The sequence below is a fragment of the Cydia splendana genome, chromosome 18 (genome assembly GCF_910591565.1).
Source record: "Cydia splendana chromosome 18, ilCydSple1.2, whole genome shotgun sequence".
In the NCBI taxonomy this organism is placed as follows: domain Eukaryota; kingdom Metazoa; phylum Arthropoda; class Insecta; order Lepidoptera; family Tortricidae; genus Cydia; species Cydia splendana.
In genome coordinates, this window is record NC_085977.1 from 18024282 (window position 1) to 18047559 (window position 23278).

A 23278-nucleotide genomic window follows, 5' to 3' on the forward strand; every position below is an offset into this window, starting at 1 on the left:
TACAGCTTATCGCTGAACATGTTTACCGCTAAAGCAGCTTTTATTTCGCTGACTTATTATAAGGGAGAACGAGTGAACTATTATGAAACCAATAGACGTATAATCGAACACATGTGGCGCATAATACGGCTTAGCGCTGAACATGTTTACCGCTAAGCAGCCTATTATACTACCATTGGGACTGTCTGCATAGCGGCTGTTAAAACGTTCATAAGATGCCTTATAACTGTTTAGAGGTTCACTAGTGTATCGAAATAACGACTTGGACTTTATAGTGGTTCACTTAAGTATCTTTATCAGATATATAACAGTCGTATGCTGCATATAAGAATTTTAACGGTTCACGTTGCTTTTTAACATTGACCGCCATTTTATTGTATATAACCTACAAAATTGAAATTGCTTTTCCAACTTTTAAGGGTAACAATATGGTTTTGTGCCTGAGTTCTTAACCTAAATCATTAGTTTAGTACTTCCTATAACGTATTATTAACTTTTTATCTCATAATTCTGTCCAAACCACTGAAATAGTTTTTACACATAGCTTATTTATATCATTAATTTAAATAAATTCTGATTATTTTCGTGGCGCACTGAAATTTTCTTAGATAATGTATATATATAATGTCAATAAACTTGCATTCCCAAACATCTTTCTCGCATTAATAAATAAAAGATCATGTACAAACATTTAACTAAACACTTTAACAAAATGACTTATGGTGTCGTTGGGCTTAACGTTTTTGCTTCAATATAAATATATTCACCTCTGCGTTCGTCGTCACTATACTAAATATAATAGCTGATTTTTAAGGCAGAGGTGTAAAAGTATGTTATTAATTATCTTTTATTCAGCCCAACGTCAATCTTTCCCGGTATTAGGGCGCACATGTGACATATTAGCTGAATAAAGGGTAACTGGTGGTCTCTTACCCAGCCAATATACACCTCTTATAACTCCTGTTACCCCTTATAATTCCGTTAAATTACTGCTACAACGCTCTTAAGTAGCTATGTGAACTTAAGGCTGCCTAATTTGTGCCCATTTAAGAGTTATAAAAGCTGAAAAGACGCTTATACAGCTCTTATGCAGCGTTTATATTCCAGCTTCAACCGTATTCGTACTTCATTATGCGGCTGCTATACAGCTAATCTGTGCTACTTGGGATGTTAGAGTCAGACCAAGAAAAGTCTGCAGCGTATTTGATAGCCCTCGCAGTCCAAGTGTTATTTTAATCATCAAACTTCTATGAAATTATGACGTATAAATAACACTTGCACTGCGTGGGCTATCAAATCCACTGCAGGCTTTTCTTGGTCCGACTCTAGTAGTGAAAGCCTTCTTTAAAGGTCGACTCACGCTAGACCGGGCCGAGGCGTCCGACATGTCATTTTCTATAACGGCTGATTGGTGATGTATAAATAACACTTGCACTGCGTGGGCTATCAAATCCGCTGCAGACTTTTCTTGGTCCGACTCTAGTAGTGAAAGCCTTATTTAAAGGTCGACTCACGCTAGACCGGGCCGTGCCCGGGCCGAGGCGTCCGACATGTCATTTTCTATAACGGCTGATTGGTGATCACGTGGTGCTTTCCATAGAAAACGAAGCTCCGGAAGCTCCGGCCCGGTCTAGCGTGAGTGATCCTTAAATCGGCACATAATATCACAATATAATATTTTTAATAAGTATTAAATAATTTCGAATTATGGAGTAAATTTTGGAGCAAAGCAGGCACATTTTACGGTACCAACACTCTTAAAATTGAAATTATTACCATAAGACTAATTCCTGATATGAACAAAAGCCGAAGGACCCGAACCCGTTATAAACACAGGGAGAGATAGGTTCTTCTGTGGCTACAATGTACCAAAAGATAAGCGTCGGAAGACTCACAATAAGATGAAATAATTCCGTCATGATTGCAAAAACCCGCTGAATGAGGGCAGTCCACGACTATGTGTTGTGTAACTCTTTTTTATTATGACAATGTCTATTCATAAATTAGGACACCATGTATAAAGGCAATGCAGGCATTTGGTGAAACTTTCAAAGTTCCGGCAAGAGCTTAAACTGCTCCAACCGACCCCAACGGTGCCGCTTTCATGTTCAACAGCTAGTATAATTAGAACAAGTCTGAATTCAGTTTCTTGGAGTTAGTGTTAGTAAACTAAATACTTAGACGCCCTAACCACGGATAAGTTGATTTAGTTCACCCTTCCTACGGTTCATCATCATCATAAACTTAAGAGTTATTCTCTTGTCGGTGGAGTATCTTCCAGCTTTTCCTATCTTGTGCCAACTCTTTGACATTTTGTTACGACACGACTCCTACTTTTTCTTTACGGTTACGTAAATTAAAATAAATACCTATCTTAATAATTGAGCTAAGTAGATCAAAATGTAAGATAAGGAAAAAGTTAAAAAAATTACCTGGCATCTACGTACACAGATTACAAAAATGAAATAAATTTCTTCACATTTACCAAATATGTAGTAATCTAAGTTATTAGAAAAGCCCTGCGGAAGATTAAAGATTCGGCCGTTCGGATTCAACCTACACAAGAATTGCCGCTTACTATTGAAGCGCGACATTACTATCGACTGCATTACTGCTGCAAATGTTATAAATCCGGGCAGCAACATCAATTTTTACATTGACGACAGCAATTTAGTCAGCAGTAATGTTGCGCTGAAGCACAGTAATACTGCTGCAGTAATTCAGCCGACTGCGTTACTGGAGGAAACGACAAAAAGATCATTATATCGAGATATTTTATTAAATTTATAAATCATTTATTTACATACAATATACAGGGTGAAATTTAAATCACTGGCCATATTCATTTCAGGCACTAGGTTACACTTAAGGAATCTATTTAGCGAAAAAAAAGAGTACATTTTTTTTTATTTCCATTTTTCAATTTTTAAATACTTTCCACGAGTCGTGGTCACCCTATTACCACAAATGTAAACAAACCTAATAGTAGATTTTAACAACAACATCAGCAAAACCCTTATCTGACCTTCACTAAACCTTATAATCATTGCAATAGGGTCCACCTAGTTAGTGTTGGCGATGGAAGGCAGGTTTATCAATTTCGAGGGTAGTCTAAACCATTCCGCGCTAGCGGTAAACATAACGGTTAGCATAAATGATTAGTCACTCGTCACTCGCCAACCTTAAAATAATAATCGCGCGCGTACTAAGGTTTAAAAAAATGTTTTCGAACCGGGAATATTAGGAAATGGTACGGTGTTATTTATTAAGTGGTGAGTGTTTACGTGGTGCACAAAGATTATACGAAATGGAATCCGTTCCACGCCTTCACAGACAAGGATTGAATCCAAGAGTACCATCTCGTGGGACTTTCGTTAATTGCGTCGACTTTTAATCAAATGTAAGTACATAAGATGATTCAATTTTTTAAATACGCTGAATGCAAAGATTCCTGACCTAGTTTTTACTCATTGTTTTTAAGCCACGGACGTTTTGTTAATAATCATTAGTCAGAAATAATATTTTAGATTAAAAATGGGTTGCCTTTGTTTGCATTTTGACGGCTCTAAGCCCGTTAAAGTATGAAGGAAAAATTAGCAACTTATGTAGGTAAGCGTCTTATCTCGCTGCAATAGGGTTCATAATTGGTGACGCTATTGCAAACAGCGGGAGGGGCGGGGTGTCAATGACCTTAACTGATAAGAGAGAAGCGGGTGTAGTGGGTAGTTGTCGGTTCACCATAACGTACGAGGTTTTTAGGACAACTTGATGATGAGTTATTTCGAAAAAAATGTACTGAGCGGTATTAAAAGAAAAAACACGTGTTTAATATTTTTTCGAGTTCTTTCGGGTGTTTCAATTTGGCCAGTGAATTAAATTTCACCCTGTATATACAGTGGTACTACTAAACGAAATTAATAACTAGCTTAAATCTAAAATAGGCCCTTGAGGCATTGTACCAAGGATGCTGGCGGCATTTCCTCGCTGTATCGCAATGCTGATACGTTGTGCGAGGTAGCCGCCAGCTCTTCGGTCACCAGTTACGTCAACCAGACGCTTCACGATTTCTGCGAACAACTTATGCGCGCTGGGACCCCATGGACCTAGTTTCAACTCCAAATGGTACAAAATGGTACTCTCTACCGAGGCTCTCTATTTGTTACGTTTTAGAATTTCGGCGCTTTCCGCCGCTCCGCCCGCTTTTACAGTAGTCCGTTGGAGGTGGGACGGTGCCAGTGTGTCTACGCAGGTAGCATCCCACACTAACATCCGTCCCACGCTCCAAGGAACTAAAGACACCCCATCGGGCCTCTTGCCATCATCTCTGATAATGCCAGTCGGCTCAAGAAGAGCAGGCACATTGATGGTGGCAAGAGACCGACGGACTATGTCATTAAGCGTCGCATGTCTCGAAAAACGGCCTGCACTTTTTTGACAAGATAATCCGTTTTATTAAATTTGACATTGTAGGATAAAATGTGGTTGTACAAATCATACCAATAACTATTAAATAAGATTTTTTTTTAAAAACCTACGCAATTATGTCATTAAAAACTGCCATACATCATTTTGGAAAGGAACTATTACTGTTCAAACTTCTGGATCGATTTTAATCAATCATGGCTACGAATCACGTCCATCCGTTGAAGAACTACGATGCCACAGACAGACACACAAACAGAGACATATTGGCGTCAAACTTATAACATCCCTCTTTTGCGTCGGGAGTTATAAAACACCTTTTATGACTTCTTTATGTTCAAATGAATTCAATCGACTGCCATTTGTGGTGTACCTAAATGGCGCACCAACTTCCAAACTAACTATTCCACCAAGCTGGTTAGAAGCCGTAAAACTTTCTTCTACCACTGCACGGAACTCTCACTTTGAAGTTCCTTCCACGAAACAATAAAGTCATATACCAAAGTTACAAACAACCTGAAGTTCAAACCATCAATGCTGCAACCAATTACTAGTTCTTGGGATCGGTTTGGATCGAAGATGTAAACAGAGGCCGAACAGTTTTTCATAAGAATTAATATCAACTGTCTGCTGTGTGGTCTAAGAAAGAAGTGGAGAGCGACTCGAATTGTCGGCTGCCAACATATTTGAAATCGGCTTGTCTCCTTGGCGCTGATACGTATAGCTTTATTTGGTATTTTCTATCTCATGTAGAACGGAGAGTGCTCCGAGAAATTATTCAGATTAATCCCTTCCGCTTCTTTCCGCCATCGCTCTACGCAACAACATTTGATTCCCATCTTCACCACTTAGATGGTGGGGTTCCTGCTGTGGAATTAACTGTTGCCAACGGTATTTCCAGACCAATACAACCTTCAAGAAAAGAGCGTACTCTCATCTTAAAGGCCGGCAACGCACGTACAACCCTTCAGGTGTTCTGGGTGTCCCTAGGCGAGTAATCGCTTACCATCAGGCGATTTGTCTGCTCATTTGCCTCCTTATCATAAAACAATACAATAAAAAAACTTGTGAATAGTTTGTCTGAAAGATTTTCTTGGGATTGGCTGTGACACCACAGCACGGTGTCACGCAGAAATTTGCCGCTCCCTCGAGCATTGCCGCTACTCAATACACTTCTGACGTCAACACCTGATTGTGATTTGTTTGCATGGAGATGGATGACTGTGTGTGTACCGTGAGTGTTTGAATTATTGTGAGATGATGGATGATAGCTATTATAGGCATTCCACAGTCGATGTATGGTTTATGTTATCAACGTACATACGTCGCTCAGACACCGTTTGTAAAGAAGAGCTTCACTGTTTCACTCTCAACGAAAGGGCTTATAGACGGGCTTCCCTTATAGACGGTCTTTTCCACAATTTACCTTAATTAATTTAATATTTTGTTATTGCAATGAAGAATATTAGTATTGTATTGTATTGTTATTAAATTGTAACTCGCTTTTTGTATATCCATAGACCACCCGTGTTTGTCGACGCGGTGACCCCGCGCGGCGCGCGGGAATACATTATTGGACTTGTGAACGGACAATTTCAGTGTTGATATTGACATGAAAATAATTATGTTTGCCGGCCAACTCTACAATGCCGACCCGATCTAACTTAAATAGAATACTGTTTGCTTGGAAAAATTGAAATGCTGATCGCATCTTTGAGTTTTTAAGCTTGTGCTGCTGGGCATAATTGGATTGAACGTCGGTTGAGGAACTGTACTGTAGGTACTTTACTGTACGAGTATATTTTTTTACTTTATGTATGAGTATGATTGACGTGAGACACCTCATTCGGTTCCTGTTTGATGTCTATATTTCTTTTCTTTTAACCTTTTATTTCTTTTAAAATTTATAACAATCATAATAAGTGTAGGTATTATGTTATTTTTTGTAATCACAAGTAGATATATCATGAAATATGCGCCATGCTGGGTATCAATCAAGCTTCAAGACCAAGTGAGGAATATTGAGATCTGACGTGGGATACGTCATTACCAAACTAAAATAGAGTTGAACGGGACATGTTGCCAGGCAGAGTGATGGCAGGTGGACCAAAATTTTAACGGAATGGTGCCTGGCAGCTGATTTCGAAAGGAGTGCCTGGCGTCCGTTGGCTGATTGAGTGGACTACATTTAGAAGATTGCGGGTCACTTCTGGATGAGATTCGCTCAAGACTGGTACAAGTGGCATACTCGAAGAGAGGCCAATGCTCGGAGTGGGCAATAAAAGGCTGATATGATGATAATGATATCATCGAACGTTACGCGAAACAATATTCAGTTACCGAGATCAGCAGTTAGGTACTTAGTTAGTTACCTTCCGATATTAATTGAAGGGATGTTTAGAAAAACAACATAACTGACTACACCTGGCCCCAATTTCACCACGGTGACAGGTGCGACAATTGTAAAACATCACTGTTGCTGACTGACGTCACAGGCATCCATGGGCTACGGTTGCCGCTTACCATTGGGCGGGCCGTATTCCTGTTTGCCACCATCATTGTATTATTAAAAAAAACTTTATTATATCGGAAAAAAACAGATATTTCTCTTGCTAAGTTTATGACAATTGTCACAAGAAACACCACAATTGTCACGAAATTCCGACATATAACTCATTTCCTGTCAAGATTCACCGACAATTCTACAAATATGTCGACTAGAAAAAATATTTCTTGTTTCACAACATAATTGTAATACTTACATACAATTGTAGCAAAATGCCTGTCATGCTTGTAAGTATTTCTATAGAAAATATTTTATAAAATTGTAATATGTCACCTGTCGCTTGACAATTGTCGCTCGACATATGTCACTGACAATTGTAGCCGTGGTGAAATTGGGGCCTGGTGGTTACCTATAATTAGATAAGCATCAGTCATGATTGTTATATAGATTTAAGAGCATGTAAGATGTATTATCTGTTGGTAATCCTAAATAAAGAAAATAAAAAAATACACTGGTTGACACCTGAAACGATTAACAATGTTCTTAAAAAAGTGTCAACCGCTCTAAGCAGTTATGTTGTTTATGTAAACATCCCTTCATTTTCTTATAAAGTTTAATGGCTATACTTAGTTTTAAATCTTTTTCATGCACTATGCATAAACTACAATTGGTATAGTGCTAAAATGAATAACGCGTTAATTAATGACGCATTAAAAACAAATACATATTGAGGTGAAAAGCGACTAAAGTGAAAAACTAAAAGAAAAGTAATTTAAAAGTACATTACCTATGAATTTTATGCACTATTGTGATTGACGACGAGAAATCATACGTCAATAAAAAAATAAACCTGTTCAGAAATTTTTAGATCGCGGTAAAACGTTACTAACAATAAAAAAAAATCCGCTTCCTTTTCCATCACGAGATCTATTGTAGGTGTCAAACGGTAGGACTTTAGTTTACACTACGTCGCCCTTTCCATTAACATATGATCGCCATGATAAATAAAACATCTCCAATACGAGAATGTTGTGACAGATGGATATGTCAATACGAAATCAATGTACGAATAATACATGGACGGGTAAAACGCCATCCTCGGTTCGCAAATGATATACCCGCTTTTTTAGAATTGTTACCTTAGCTACATTTTTTTTTCTTATTTACATATAAATTGTATTGTTCATATTGTTATTGATCCATTAAACATTGTATACTTACTTACTTTACATTGATGACACAGTGTAAGTTTTCCCCATTTACCAAATCATAGATTTTTATTTCCCTTAATATTGAATATCATTTAACATTAATTACACTATTTACACTTACAGTACATATGGTGCTGATTTACCGCCCTAGTGCGGTAATTGTACTATACGTGCGTATGTCGAACATTTAAAGGGCCATATGTACTGTAAAACGTTGTACAATACACGTGCGAAAAGGTAATTTCCTATTTTTCGCATTGTAGTGTGTTATTGTATTGTAATGTACCTTATCTTTGTCAAGTAAAATATCTGGGTGCGTAGCCAATATGCCAATCGTTTATGCTTCGTAGCGTACGAAGAGCAACTGTCACTGTCGCACTAATATTGAATAGTGATAGAGAGACATAAAACCTTTCGTTATCGACGTTATCGTAGCGTAAGCGATTATTGTCACCTTGGCTAGGCACCAAGATCAGAGCACATATTTTGATACCAGTTCTGGCATTATTTTCATAATCGAAATTAAACACAAGTGAGTGTAACCGTTTTGATATAAATATTATTTTCATAAGTCATAACGCACAATCGCGTATCGCAGCGGTGCGCGTCCTCGCAAGGCCCCGTGTATTATACCACTACATTTACGTATCCACCGAACAAGATGGCGAAGGAAGAAATCTATTATTCAGATATAATATTGATTGAGGATGTTCTACATATTCTTTTGGAAACATTTTTCTGGGACGTGTAAAACGTAAGTCTAGGCACCGTGACTGTTCGCGGCGAACGCTTTTCAAAAAACGAAATACTTGTAGGAATTAACAAAATACTCAAAAACCGGCCGAAGCCAATTTTCACACTCGATTTCCTTCTTTTCATTATTTTGACGTGAAAATTGAGCAATTCTAATGGTTTGCATTTCATGAAATAGTACCTACTTATTTAAAAATACATTGTATAAAATTATATCGCAATTAAAGCAACCATCAATTATTTATATAAGTACATCTAAAGCTTCTAACGAAGCACTCAAATATTTTTCAATCAAATTTAAATTACTCGTATAATTAAAAGTCCCCGTTTGAAGCCAAGTTAATTATAAGGAGTCTCGGAGTTCTAGTCGGAGTACCCCAGGGGACGGTGCTGGGGTAACATTTGTTCAATGGAAATGTGATTGTGTTCCGAGTTCCCGAGATTTGTGTTCGACTTAAAAATAAGCTTTTCGTTGTAAAAGGAGAGAGCAAATGAATCGATATAATATGTTGAAATAGGAATAGTCTCTTTACTACACCTGAACCTACCTATACAAGTAAAGTATAATTTATAATTTATATTCTTTACAATTAAGGTACCTACCTACTAAGTACCTAATTTAACTATTCTTGCCTTAACTTTCGGTCCGCCATTTATTAAATCCAAAAATTGCAATTATAATTGTAAACTTTACCAATAACTTACTTAAAAGCTCGAAAATTAATTTGACCTACGCTTTAAAACTTATAAGCGTTCCCAAGCAGTGCGAGTAGTCGCAACTTACGAAGCCTTTACGGGATTTTAGCGTTCAAAAGCATCCAATATTACATCCCTTTTCAACAAAAGACAGGAAAGCTAACAAAACTGCAACCTGTTTAAAATGAGCCATAAACGTTTAAGTTACTTAAGTTTTAAGACGTTTTGGAGTTGCGGAAATCTTGTGAGGACTGTGAGGTCTCATGTGGAGGGATCAACGTTTTTCCCATAGCAGTCGATAAAGTCCAGTATAACCGAGAGCTCTGGGTTCTTATAACAGTTAAAGATCTTGAGGCCATCATACACTGGAATCAAAAGGTAACATGGAAGCCTTTAGAAGTAAAAGGGGGCTGCTCCAATAAATTAAAGCTATAAGAAACGTGTGGGATCGCGGGGAAATGTCCGGGATCTACTTACGGGATTATCCAACTGTGTAATAGATTTTTATTGCAATTTTGTACAAATACTGTCGATCTGTTTTCTACATGGTTATTAGCTCTTGTTGACATGAAAAGTACAAAGAAAGTTACCCAGAATTCCTTTAGCTTAAGTACTTTAAGACTATGAAGAAACCACGAAGAAACCATGAAACTAAGTATCACAAATTATCTCACGCTTAACTAATCCTATCGTATTGCAGCGCGACATTACTGCCGACTAAATTGCTGTCGCAAATGTCGGGATTTTTGACATATGCGGCAGCAATGCAGTTGGCAGCAATGTCGCGCTGCATTATAGCGGCAGCAGGTAATGCTCTAGTCATCTGAATCCGAACGGCACCATAAGGTAAGGTCATAAGGTAAGGTAAGGTAAGGGCGGCTTATAAAAGCGCTCTTTAGTGGTTAGCAAATCGCTATCCATAGAGGTCTATGGTGCCTTAGAAGTCGCATGGGATCGGATAGGCTGGAAATCTGCAATCCGGAATCATGTGCTCCACTAGGAGGTCACGACCCTCCAGCACTGAGAAGAACGAAGCAAGGAGGAGGATAAAAGCGCTCTTATTAATATACCTACCGTTGACCGATGTGTAATTTAAATAGGTACACCAAATTCTAATCGGTCCAAAATAAATCCAGGCAGTAGGTATAAAAGTTTCATGTAAACCTAAACCCTTTTCATAAAATCCCTCGACAATTCTAGACTGCCATGTTAAGCCAGAGTTAGGTATATATCCCTGTGAAAAAGTTGAACACGGCTTTTTCGTTTTATGAATGTAGAAATAATTAATCGATGAGTCTCGAATGGCCAATGAAAAATAAAACCAGCCTGTATACTGTATTATTATGAAGGATGCTTGTAAAATAAATATAAACTGTCTACGTAATAATTTTATTAAAATTTTTGTGGTTCTTGGTTATTCATAATTTATATTTTAAATTATATTTTATTCATAGATATATTTAGTTCATAAGTTATTTACTTGTCTTTTTATTGTCTTATTCATATATAAATAAAATATTGTAAAATGTTGCAAAGGAGTAAATCCGGGGCTTTTAAAGGTTATACTTATGTTTTACAAGCTTTTATTTAACTTGCCCTGTTAGTATGTATGTTATTTTGTTAGTGTGGGCTAAAACTTGGAAGCTAAATTTGACCCACTCCCCGATTTCCGATTGAGCTGATATTTTGCATAAGTACATACCTAACTCGGATCCAAGCACCCTCTTCAATTTACTTAATAATTTATATTCATTCTAAAACAATACATATGAACATCTTAAATAATTACGAAAGTAACTATCCGTCAAACCCGTTCTTTATCGCTTCCGGTGCAAAAGTGCCCATAACACTCACGGCATTACCCCGCTGGATGGCTATGGACAGCCTCTGCACCAGAAACGATTCGGAGCGGGGATCCTCTCCCTTTTGCCTGAGTCGACGGCCTATGTCACGCACAAATTGTTTCACGTCAGCACCCCAGCAACCCGCCGTTTCCACCGCAAAAGGGACGAAAATATAACCCGAGGCCAAGGGAACATACTTTTGGCGCTTCACCGCCGCCTGAGACTCGGCCGCCGCTCCGGCTGCGCGTGCCGTGCGACTGATATGAGAGGCGGCGAAGGTGCTGACGCACGTAGCGTCCCAGACCAGGCACCGCCCTCTCTCCCACGGCACTAAGGTTAGGCCATCAGGCCGCTTGCCGTCCGTGCGACTTAGACCCGGAGGCCCAAGCACGGATGGAACACCCGCTGATCTAAGCGCCCTCTGGACAATATCGTTCAAGGCATGGTGACGCGGATGCCTCCCGACGCATCGACGGCAACTCAATGCATGATGGCCATCAGCCCCCACCGTGGAACCGCAGATGCATAAATGTGGTTGACATACATCGCAGCCCAGGCGGAGAGCGACGGACAACCGCAACGAGTCACCGTCAAGTAACGTACCCAGTTGAGGGGAGGGTAACGCCTGCAGCCAAGCCCCTGATTCTGGCCGCGCCACTGCCAGAAGCCTTGCGCGGTCCACACCCGAAGCGTTCCCAACCAGACCGTCCAAGGTGGCCTTACACCCTACCTCATCCCACGCGCGCTGGAGTCTTGGGTTCTCTGGGACGGACGCACCTGGGTTGATAGCCAACCACTGCCTCACAGCGTCGGCCACATACGGTATGCTTACCCCGTCGCCATTTAGTGATAACATTTTAGCAACTAGGTCAGCAACCCCATGGGCCGACGCCAAGAAGGCCGGCAGGCTAATGTCCCCCACACGCCGCACCACAATGCCTCCGTGACGGATTGGCAAACCTGCTTGTGTCCACTGACTATCATCCAGGGACACATTGACCACCGACTCAATCGTCGACTTAATGGCCAAATCAAAGGTCTCAATGTCACCCGGGAATAACCAAACAGGGGCCGTGCGCAACAGGTACGTGATCTTGGGAACGGCGAAACACTTTTGCAATAAAACTAAAGCCACGTGCGGGGTCAAACCCTTGAGACGTTCGCCCGCAAGGAGAAGGAGACTCCTACGAATTTGTAGTGCCTCAGGAACTGCGGAAGGAAAAATCGGTGCACCAAGTAGGCAAAAAGAATCAGTATGCAATTCCTTGAGGCCGGGAAGTAAACCCGAGAAAAAAGAGAAGAGAGAAGATGACTGCGGTCCACAGGGGAAGAACTCACATTTGGAGGTGTTCACTTCCAGCCCCATATCCTCCTTCCTATTATATTCGGATGATAATGCAATATTATGATCTGTATAACGATGGAGACAGGAGGTGGCCATGGGAACTCAGTGATAAAACAACGGAAACTAATCATGTTTCGGGTTGTTAGTATTAATTAGTACAAAGGCGAACTTATCCGTTTCAGGATTTTATTCCAGTTAGTCCGAGCAATTAAGGGAGAATTGGAGACGGTAGACATCTATTATACTGTACAAAATGGCATGATAAAAAATAATTTAATTTCTTAATAATTATAACCTACAATACGAGTACAATATACGATGGGATGTGAAATATAATATAATATAATAAATATGTAAATAACCATATACAGGTTGACTTCAAATTGGTAATACAAAATGTGGGGTAACCACACTTCGGGACTTTAATTATTTGTTTTATTAGAAAATTAGCGATAATTAAAATACAGCTAATTTTAACACCGCAGTTACTGTAGTATACTATTGGACATTAACTGAGTCCCAATCAAGTATTTTGTATTACCAATTTGAAGTCACCCTGTATATTATATCATATCTAATTCTTTTCTACAATATAATACATACACAATATAATTATATACAAAAACTACCAAACCGCACTCATCTTTTACAGGCGTAGTTAACAGATTAAGAATTAGATCTGGATTAGTTATGGTTAAGATCTGTCAGTGTCAAAAGTAACATTTCTGGTAGAAGAAATGTCTATAAATAATCCTGATCTAATTCATAACCCGTTATTAAATAATTAATTTAGATTAAAAAAATTAAATAGGTAGATTAAGACATTAATGCGTATTCCGAATGCATAATTGTGACACCCACCTAGTATGCCCTAGCTCTACCCGGGGTCCCTTTGTTTGACATAAAGTTTTAAGTCATAATGTACTCATACTCATATATTTTATTGCGTTTCATGTGTACAGTTTCCTATGATTAAATACAGTCTCAACATGAACCGTACTTGTACCCTTAGCAAAATAAACTACCAAAAACAAATGTAATATTAATAGCAGTACTTATTGTATTGTATTGTTTGTCATATTATCATTTGTCCTAAAACGGAAACCGTTAACTTATCAGCATTTTCCTAAGGTTATCCTATAGATAGGTTAGGTTAGGTTAGGTTTGTTTCATGGCAATCGTGAAAATTTACGCGTTTCTGAACCAAACAAATTATGACTAACGAAAATGCGGACAAACAATACATTATTTATTTATTTAAACTTGATTGCACAAAATATATACAACAATGTAAAAATCGCGGACTTAATGCCAAATGGCATTCTCTACCAGTCAACCATTAGGGCCAAACAGAGATATCTACAATTGGTGCAGAGAGAGAAATATACCTATTGAGTGAATTAAAAAAAGCAAACTATACATATAAATTACATAAATAAATAAAATATACAGTATGTATCAGAACGAAAGGCAAAGAAAGAGACCCATTAATGTTTAGGTCATACTGAGCAACTTTTACTACGGGACCAACCCCGAAATCGCGAAAAAAATTGACTCTCCCATACGAAATTTCAACATTAGACCAGCAAAATGTATGAAATATCCAATTATTTTTCCGCGTTTTCGGGGTTGGTCCCATAGTAAAAGTTGCTCAGTATAACCTAAACATTAATGGGTCTCTCTCTTTCTTGGCCTTTCGTACTGATAGATACTGTATATAAACTACCACATATTTATTATACAATACATACTATAAATATAATAATGATGGATATTATTCGAACTCTTGTTTTAGCAAATGCTGCAGCAGTCTTGTTTGAGCATGACTTAAAACTTTTTGGGAAACACACCCCCTCTAGCCTCCCTAATGTCAGTGTCAATCACGAAAATTCTAAAATCAACATGTCTTAACAAGCTAACAAGTGACAATAGCTTCGTCGCAAAATAAACAGACAGAAGCCTCCAAGTTAACTAGTTTGAGATAGTTTCAAGCATAATTAATATTTGTATGCTATAGAGGCAGTCTAATTTTAACAGCCAGCCATGAAATGCAACGACGGAACAGGCGAGTGATAGTATTTTATTTAGTTTAGCTTTTCTTAATAAAATATGATACGATACAGCGGCAAAGAAGGTGAATTCCGGTTAAACTTTAAATAGATTTTTACTAACTTTTGTTTGCTCATTAAAGTTGTTGAAAGTGTATTGACAGCAACATTTTCAATGAACTGACGTGGAAGCTGTTAATAAAGATTTTGTGTATGTGGCCTTAGGAACTCTGTGATAAAACAACGCAACCCAATAATTTTGTTGTCTTTTATTAGAATTGTGACATCCTGAGAAGGGCGCTCGTCAGTGCCGGCGTTCCCGCCGCTCTGGAGCCCCAAATAGTGCGGAACGACGGTAAGCGCCCTGACGGGATGTCATTGATTCCCTGGAAGATGGGTCGTGTGTTGGTATGGGACGCCACTTGCGCTGACACGGTAGCGGCGTCCTACGTGCCATCGACCAGCAAGCATGCCGGCGCGGCGGCGGACACTCGGGAGCGTCAAAAGGTAGCCAAATACAGCTGTCTCGGCGCTCAATACGAATTCGTCGCATTTGGCGTCGAGACGCTTGGTTCGTGGGGCAGAGGCGCACAGATGCTCCATAAGGCGCTCGGGAAACGGCTGACGGAGGGAACGGGCGACCCCCGCGCGGGCAGTTTTCTTGCGCAGAGAATTGCCATCGCAATCCAGAGGGGCTACCGCGAAAACCAAAATTCGCAAATTGCGGAGATCTTCTCTTTTACTCCAATGAAGGCGTAATTAGAGTGACAGAGAAAAATGCCCGCAATTTGCGAACTTCGATTTTCGCGGTTATAGCCCAGCGCAGCAACGCTGCCTGCGTGTTGGGCACCCTCCCGAGGGCACCAAATTTTGATAGGTATTTTTAATATTAGTTATTTTAATTGTAGTTAGTTTTAGTTTTATATTCCTGTTTATGTCTTTTAGTAATTTATTTGTAGTTAGTTTTAGTTTTATATTCCAGTTTATGTCTTTTAGTAATTTATAATAAATGATAATATATTGTCTTGATGAGTATTTCGTATATCGTATGTTCTCGGAAACATTCGTATTTGTCATACTATTTCAGGAAACCTCAGTACTTTTTGTACCGAGACTGACTGAAATAGCAGCATGATAGGTTCGTAAGTTTCCGTGAAAATACGATGGAAAATAATATTAAAGAACTACATCTGTAGTTGCTTGCTGAAAAAAAAGTACAGTCAGCGGTAAAAGCTTATATCAATAATGAAATTTTTGACTAAAATACTTAATCAGGTAAGGAATGAAAACGGAGCATGATAGGGTACCGCAAAAAATTATGAATATGGAGGAGTGCAGCAAATTGGAGGACCGATTCAAAGGACTATGCGTCAAAATTTCCCCAAAACCAACAGAGTTGAGAATTAGGTCATTAGATAAGTATTTTTCTGTACTTCCTTTCGTTCTATGGGCACCAAGCGGAATTCCATTGCAGAACTGAGAATTTGGTATATTAGTCAAAATGTCGTCACCCTTATTACCTAGGCAATAGAGTCCACCGCCGGGCGAGCGCGGCAAATCATTCGGTGTGCTCGCCCGGCGGTGCGCGAACATCTACCCTGCAGCAATTAATTTACTTACTTGGTCTCTATTGCCTAGGTAATAAGGGTGACGAAATTTTGGCTAGAATACCAATATCTCAGTTCTGCAATGGAATTCCGATTGGTGCCCATAGAAAAAAATTAAGTACATAGAAATACCTAATCTAATGACCTAACTCTCATTTTTCTTGGCGTTGGGTCCAGGCTCCATACAAAGTTGCCCATGGTCCTTTAGAACTAGTTACGGTTTAGACATTATTGATACTACCCATGGTATAATAATATACTCCGCCTTGTACTCCATTCCCGTCTTTTCTAGGTCACCTAACTGACACAAGCCTACGTCATCATGCGACAGCGCTATATGATAATATGCGATAGCGCTATATATAGCGGCCATGTTATTGTGACGTAGGCCTGTGTCACTCTGGGAATAGAAGACCATGTTTTATTAGACTATGATACTACCTTGATCTTTGATGGTTGGTTGCCATAGTGAATTAATGCGAAAAGTTGGCTGGCAAGTGAAATTCGGACAGTAAAACGGCGAAAAGTCAGAACACCCATTTCGACATCATTTGTCCTACCATCACTGTATATTAGTGCGAATAATATGCGCTCCAAGTAGGGTAGGCTGGTGTAGCAGTCCGCGGGCGATAAGTCCGCAGTTTATCTACTGACGAAACGGTTAGCTACTCAGCTATCTTCAGTTGTGTTTAGACCGACTTTAGGTACCTATTAGATGCCCTCTCAAATAAAACAAGAGATGATTCTTAAAATGTATTTGTTTACTGTTTATTACACTTTGAACCTTAAGTGCGTCCGCCTACACCAGCTTACCCTAAATACATTAAAATGAATGACATAATCTCTCTAATAAATGACAGAAGCGATGCTGTTAGCTGTTTAACCCTCTAGCTTTTAACTCAAACCTAACTCCCTAAATCAACGCAAAGCACATGTCAAAACGACCTCTAAAAGCCAGGTCATAGAGCTGAAAATGGCATAGCTTTCAGTCAGAACACATATTCGGCAGCCATTAAAATTATTTACAGTGCCAGAGAGTACAGGGTGTGTATTCACGTTAATACCGCGAATGCGGGAGAATTGAAAATCAAACGAACTTACCAAAGTGAAGTTCGATGACAATTATGTAAACAGCTTCATTCGACGCGATTTATTGTTAACATGCAGTAGTAGCGCCACCTAGCGTCAGCCTTGCACGGATTTTTAGAGGGTATTCTTTTTTTTTTTTTTTTTTTTTTGTACCCCCTCTACTAAACCAACACTCCTGAACGGTCCGGTCGGCGCTCTCGAGTCATTTGTTTAGAGTTACCTACCTACCTATTTTTCACATTTTATTATTATAGGGTAGGGCAGACAAACATGTATTTGTATAGGGAGGGTTTGCATAAATCGCGTCGAATGAAGCTGTTTACATAATTGTCATCGAACTTCACTTTGGTAAGTTCGTTTGATTTTCAATTATGTCTAACAGCTTCATTCTTTGCGATTTATTGTTAACATGCTGTAGATGTTCAGAGCACAAAATAAAATGTGAAATTGAGATACACCATCATAGGTGAGTAAACAAATAAGTAAGTAAACAATCATTAGTAGTCAATCATATTTATTATATGAATAATTGTACAAACTCATTACATAGCTTATCGGTAAGTATACTGTAATGTTTTAGAATGAATAAGTAATAATCAGGTAGGTACATTGTACATTTAACATCATCTTTGTTAACATTATATCTTTAACATTATAATCATATAGGTAGGTAATATGTGTAAGTAAAAGATTTGTTATTTACAGATTACTATTGGAAGAGAGGATTACATTTGCAAAATCATTGGGATTGGCAATAATTGGCCTATTGTAAAATCTAGCGAAAACTGAGGAGGAATCTGTCCAGCCTGCAGTTTTCCTTATGACGTCTATACTGATCCCAGATCTATTGGCTGCAGACGTCGCTGCGTGTCGAGTACTATGCGCACTAAAAATGGTTGTATCTATTCCACTTTTAGAGAGCATATCTTTAATCCATTTACCTATTGTTTGAGAGGTAACCTTCAAATGAGGTTTTTTGTAACTTAAAAATAAATAATCATCCTTTCGAAACATTTGAGTTTTATTTATGTAGGATTCTAAGCATCGAGCTGGACATATTTCAGGCCGGTCGTCAAAATAAGGTAACCTCAGAACTGGCTGTGCTAAATTGGGTTTTGAAGTTTTTATTAGATCAGGTATCGTAATCATAATTTCTTGGGAAAAATATATTTTAATATTGTTTAATTTAATTAAAGCAAGTGTCTGTATTCGGTGTGCAGTTACTAAAGCCAATAATGTTGCAGTCTTTTTTGAATGAGTTTCTAAATCGAGATCTAAATTAGGATATTTCTGTGCTAAGTAGTCTAATACAATGCTTGGATTCCAAGTTAAATTGTATTTTGGATTTGTAGGGCGTAATTTGAAAATCCCTTTCATGAAACGTTTTACCCTATCATCATCTAAATTACCGAGTAAAAGGGATAGTGCTGATTTATAAGAGTTTATGGTACCATATTTAGCACCCTTATTAAATATATCTGTGAGAAAATGTAAAACAATCGGGACTGAAACGGAATCATATTCATAATTATGAGTATTACAATATGATATCCATGTTTTGATACAACTATCGTATTGTTTATACGTAGAATCGGACAACGACGATAACATGATTTCCACCGTACTATTAGACAAGGATTTTTTCAAAAGAGTATTCCTGAAAGCTTCGCGGCAACTAACTTCAGGCTGCAGTTTGTGTTGAGTTCTGAAAGGAGAGATTAATAAATCAACATCCGGGCCGAAAAATAAAAATTCAGAGTTTTTTAATCTATGAAACAAGGGGAACCAAGGTTGTGATGGCCAGTATGGTACCACAACTATTCCTTCTGCTTTTTCCTTAATATTTTTTTGCAAAACTTTAGTTATTAATGCGAATGGTGGAAATGCGTAGAAAAACATATTTTTCCAAGATATTGTGAAAGCGTCAATAGCCCATGCTTCTGGGTCATTTTTCCATGTTACAAAGACATCACACTTAGCATTGCACCTGCTAGCAAACAGATCAATTTGAGGGAGACCAAAATAATAAGTAATATTACTGTAAACACTAGCATTAAGTTCCCATTCTGTGTCTTGAAACTTTTTACGCGACAAACTATCGGCTTCACAATTGTCCTTTGTATTAATGTAAGATGCGAAAATCATTATTTGACGCCTCTCACACCAATGCCAGATTTCTCTGCATATACCATTTAAGTGTTCATACTGGACACTACCCATTCGGTTAATGCAAGAAATGGCAGTTATATTGTCAATACGTAGTAGTATGTTAGTATCAAATTGATCTTTTGCGAAACTTTTTAACGCTAAATAAGCAGCTTTGAGCTCTAATTCATTGATATGCAAACATTTCTCGTGATCTTTCCAGTACCCGGAAGCTTCATTATTATTACAATAAGCACCCCAACCAGACAGAGATGCGTCGGAAAAGATTTCCATTACAAAATCATTACAATATAAAGGATTATTTCCCTCGTCAACTTTTCCTAACCACCAAATAATATCAGATTTTAATTTTTCAGGTATTGTTACAAGTTGTTCATAACTACAGTTATTGAGTAAACATGAAAATTTAAATTGTTCAAAGTATTTTGTATACAACCATGAATATCTGATTGCCGGACAGGCAGATATTAATAAACCGACAAATCTTGCAAATTCTCTCAATTTGCATGTTTTCGTTTTTAGCATGTTAGTAAGACTGTGTTTTATCTTTTCTTTTTTAGAAAGAGGTAATTTCATTATCAAATTCTCAGAGTCAAAAACAAAACCCAAAAATTTACACTGTGTTTTAGGCACAAAGGAACTTTTTTCAAAATTAATGAGAAATCCTAAGTCCTCAAACGTCTGCTTAGTCAGTGCAATGTTAGATTCGCATTCAGAGAATGTTCCACCAACACAAAAAATGTCATCTAAATAAATCACTGAAATCATGTGATGTACTTTCCTTAAGTATTCCATAACTGGTTTTAAAAGTTTAGTAAAAACCAGCGGTGCAGTGCAAAGGCCAAACGGGAGGCAGTTAAATTCATACAAAATATTATTATATTTAAATCTCAAGTATTTTCTATGCGATTTGTGCACTGAAATCAAGAAATACGCATCTTTCAGATCAATTGATGCCATGTAACAATTCTTAGTAATTAATTTAGACGCTGTTCGGTAATCTTCCATTTTGAAATGCTTATTTTCAACAAATTTATTGAGGCATTTAAGATTTAAAATAAATCTTTTATCTCCGTTTGGTTTTGGCACTAAAAAGACTGAAGAAAGGAATTCGCCAGGTTCATGATTGCAGTGAGATATAGCGTTAATCTTAAGTAGTTTTTTAATACAGTGATCAAAATCAATTTTTTCTTGTTTAGTTTTAGGACAAACACTAGGGTTGTCTGTTCGATAGGGAGTCGTTTTAAAAGGGATAGTGTATCCTTTAATCCAAGACAAGATCATATTATCATCAGTAATTTCAGACCACTTGTCATGAAAATATTGTAGTCTGCCAGCATATTGTACCTGATCAACTACTTCCGGTGATGTCCACCCGCTGTCCTCGACGTCGGCGGTGCGCGGTCGCGATCGCGATCGTTGCCGTTGTGGCGTCGCGTGCTGTTGTTGTGCGACATCTGCCTCTGCGAGTAAGCAGGGGCTCGACGGTTGTTGGTCTTCGTGTCCGTCTTGCGGTGTTGGGGCACGAAGTTTAAATTACCCCTATTTGCAATTGTTGACTGAAAATTCGGACGATTATATCTGGGTTTAGGGGGATTATTCTTTAATGCTTCGCCAGACTGCTGAATAGTTTTTGCTGCCTTCAATTTTTCTGAAACATTTTCTCCAAACAGCAGCTTATCCCTATTGGAGTCGATCAGAGTCTGTTTTAATTTTGCGTTAATAGACGATATAATGAAACCCCTGCGAGTTCTTGTCTCTGTAAAGTGGCTGTCGCAGAGAATGCGGCAAGCATCACTGAGAGGTTTCAATAGTTTTTGTTTTGAAGTCTCGTTTGCAAGGACCATTTCAGTTACTGAAGCTAAAGCGGACAAGGCAATACCCAGTTGTTTTTGCTTGTAAAGTAGTGACGTGTCTCTTTTTACTAGGGGGTCAGGTAAAGCCACCCTAACTTCCGGGTTGAGAGTCGGGGCCATCAAAAGATCACAATTATTAGGAATCAGATATTCTTTAGTTAGACTTTCCTTTAGTTCTTTTGAGAGGCCTTTGGCAAGAATATTTTGCCATCGACTGGCGATATCTTTATGAATAGGCGGTCCCATAGGGGTTTCTTCCCTCGGGGCATCGCCTAGTAACTGAAGAATATCGTCATCAAGTTGCAAATCATCTGGTTGATTTTCGCCTGATGTACCTGGATTTTGCGGCAACGGCAAGGCAGTTTGAGGCGGTAACGGTGAGACAGGTTGCGGCGGTAACGGTGACACAGGTTGCGGCGGCAAGTCAGGCTGCAGCTGGTTGTCCACCACGGCGGAACGCGGCGACGGCTGTCGCGTAGCTGAGTGCGCCGCCGACAGGCAGGGCGCTGTCGGCTGTGGCGATTGTGCCTCGGATGCGTCCCATCCAGGTTCGCAATAATACGGTAACAACTCCGTGTAAGGTGTTTCCGAATAGGGTACATCTGCGAAAAGTACAGTTCGTTTTAGAATACGTGACAGTATCAGCCCAGAAAGCAGTACGCATCACTATTATATTGACAGAGAGTACCCACACTTGGTAAACTCGCATCAAATTTAGGCAACAGAAATGTTGCCGAAAAGCCAATTATTTATGTAAAAATGTGACAGTAGCAGCCCAGATTTAGCAGTACGCATCACTATACATTGACAGAGGTAACCCAGGTGCGGTATCCTCGCATCAAATATTGGCATATTCATCTTCATCAAAATAGGGTATTTTCAAAAACTTACCGTTAAAATTTTCTTCGGACGAACAGTAATCTTCCTGTTCGTTAGTCCTTCTTGCCAGTTTTTCTTGTAACTTAAGAATCTTGCGACGAATTTCGTCTTCAGTTTTATGTTTCCTCTTAGGCATGCTTCTAGCGTGGGCGCCTACGATGTTCTTATAACGGTTCAAATTCTAAAGTCCAGGAGACGTGCGAAGGCTTGAGCACGGAACGCATAATGACTCGAGAGCGCCGACCGGACCGTTCAGGAGTGTTGGTTTAGTAGAGGGGGTACAAAAAAAAAATAAAAAAAAAAGAATACCCTCTAAAAATCCGTGCAAGGCTGACGCTAGGTGGCGCTACTACTGCATGTTAACAATAAATCGCAAAGAATGAAGCTGTTAGACATAATCGAGTGTTTTAACGCACCATGAGGTTGTGATATTGTTTTCATATATAATAGTTATTTACGATACAAGTGCGGTAAGTAGGAAATTCGCAACGAGTGGCTATAAATTAAAACACGACCGGGAGTGTTTTAAATCGACACGAGTTGCGAATTACCTATTCGCACGTGTATCATACAACGTTTTATAGTACATTATGGCCCTTTAAACTTTCGACATAGGCACGGAAAGAGTGCGGCAAAGTAACACCATATGTACTGTAAAAACTGTTTGAGCACAATTATACCCAGTGGAGAGCAAAATAGGTACTTTTTACGGTCTCGTTCGGGATTCAGTCTACACTGTAGTAATGAGGCGCGACATAACTACCGCAAATGTCAATAATCCGGGCAGCAACATCGATTTTGACATTTGCAGCAGTGACGCAGTCGGCAGCATTACTGCTGCAGTATTGCATAGTGA

General features: G+C 38.8%; 2 protein-coding genes across 2 annotated transcripts in view; both read right to left on the bottom strand.

Moving 5' to 3' along the window:
- LOC134799154 (nephrin-like) overlaps window positions 1-23278 on the bottom strand; it is a 226851-nt gene that overhangs the window by 160129 nt on the left and 43444 nt on the right. The window lies entirely within an intron of this gene.
- LOC134799263 (uncharacterized) lies at window positions 20688-22815 on the bottom strand. Its single transcript, XM_063771639.1, has 2 exons — window positions 22435-22815; window positions 20688-22145 (listed from the first exon to the last, which is right to left on the bottom strand). The coding sequence occupies exons 1-2, from the start codon at window positions 22556-22558 to the stop codon at window positions 21043-21045; spliced, it is 1227 nt and encodes a 408-aa protein (XP_063627709.1). The 5' UTR covers window positions 22559-22815; the 3' UTR covers window positions 20688-21042.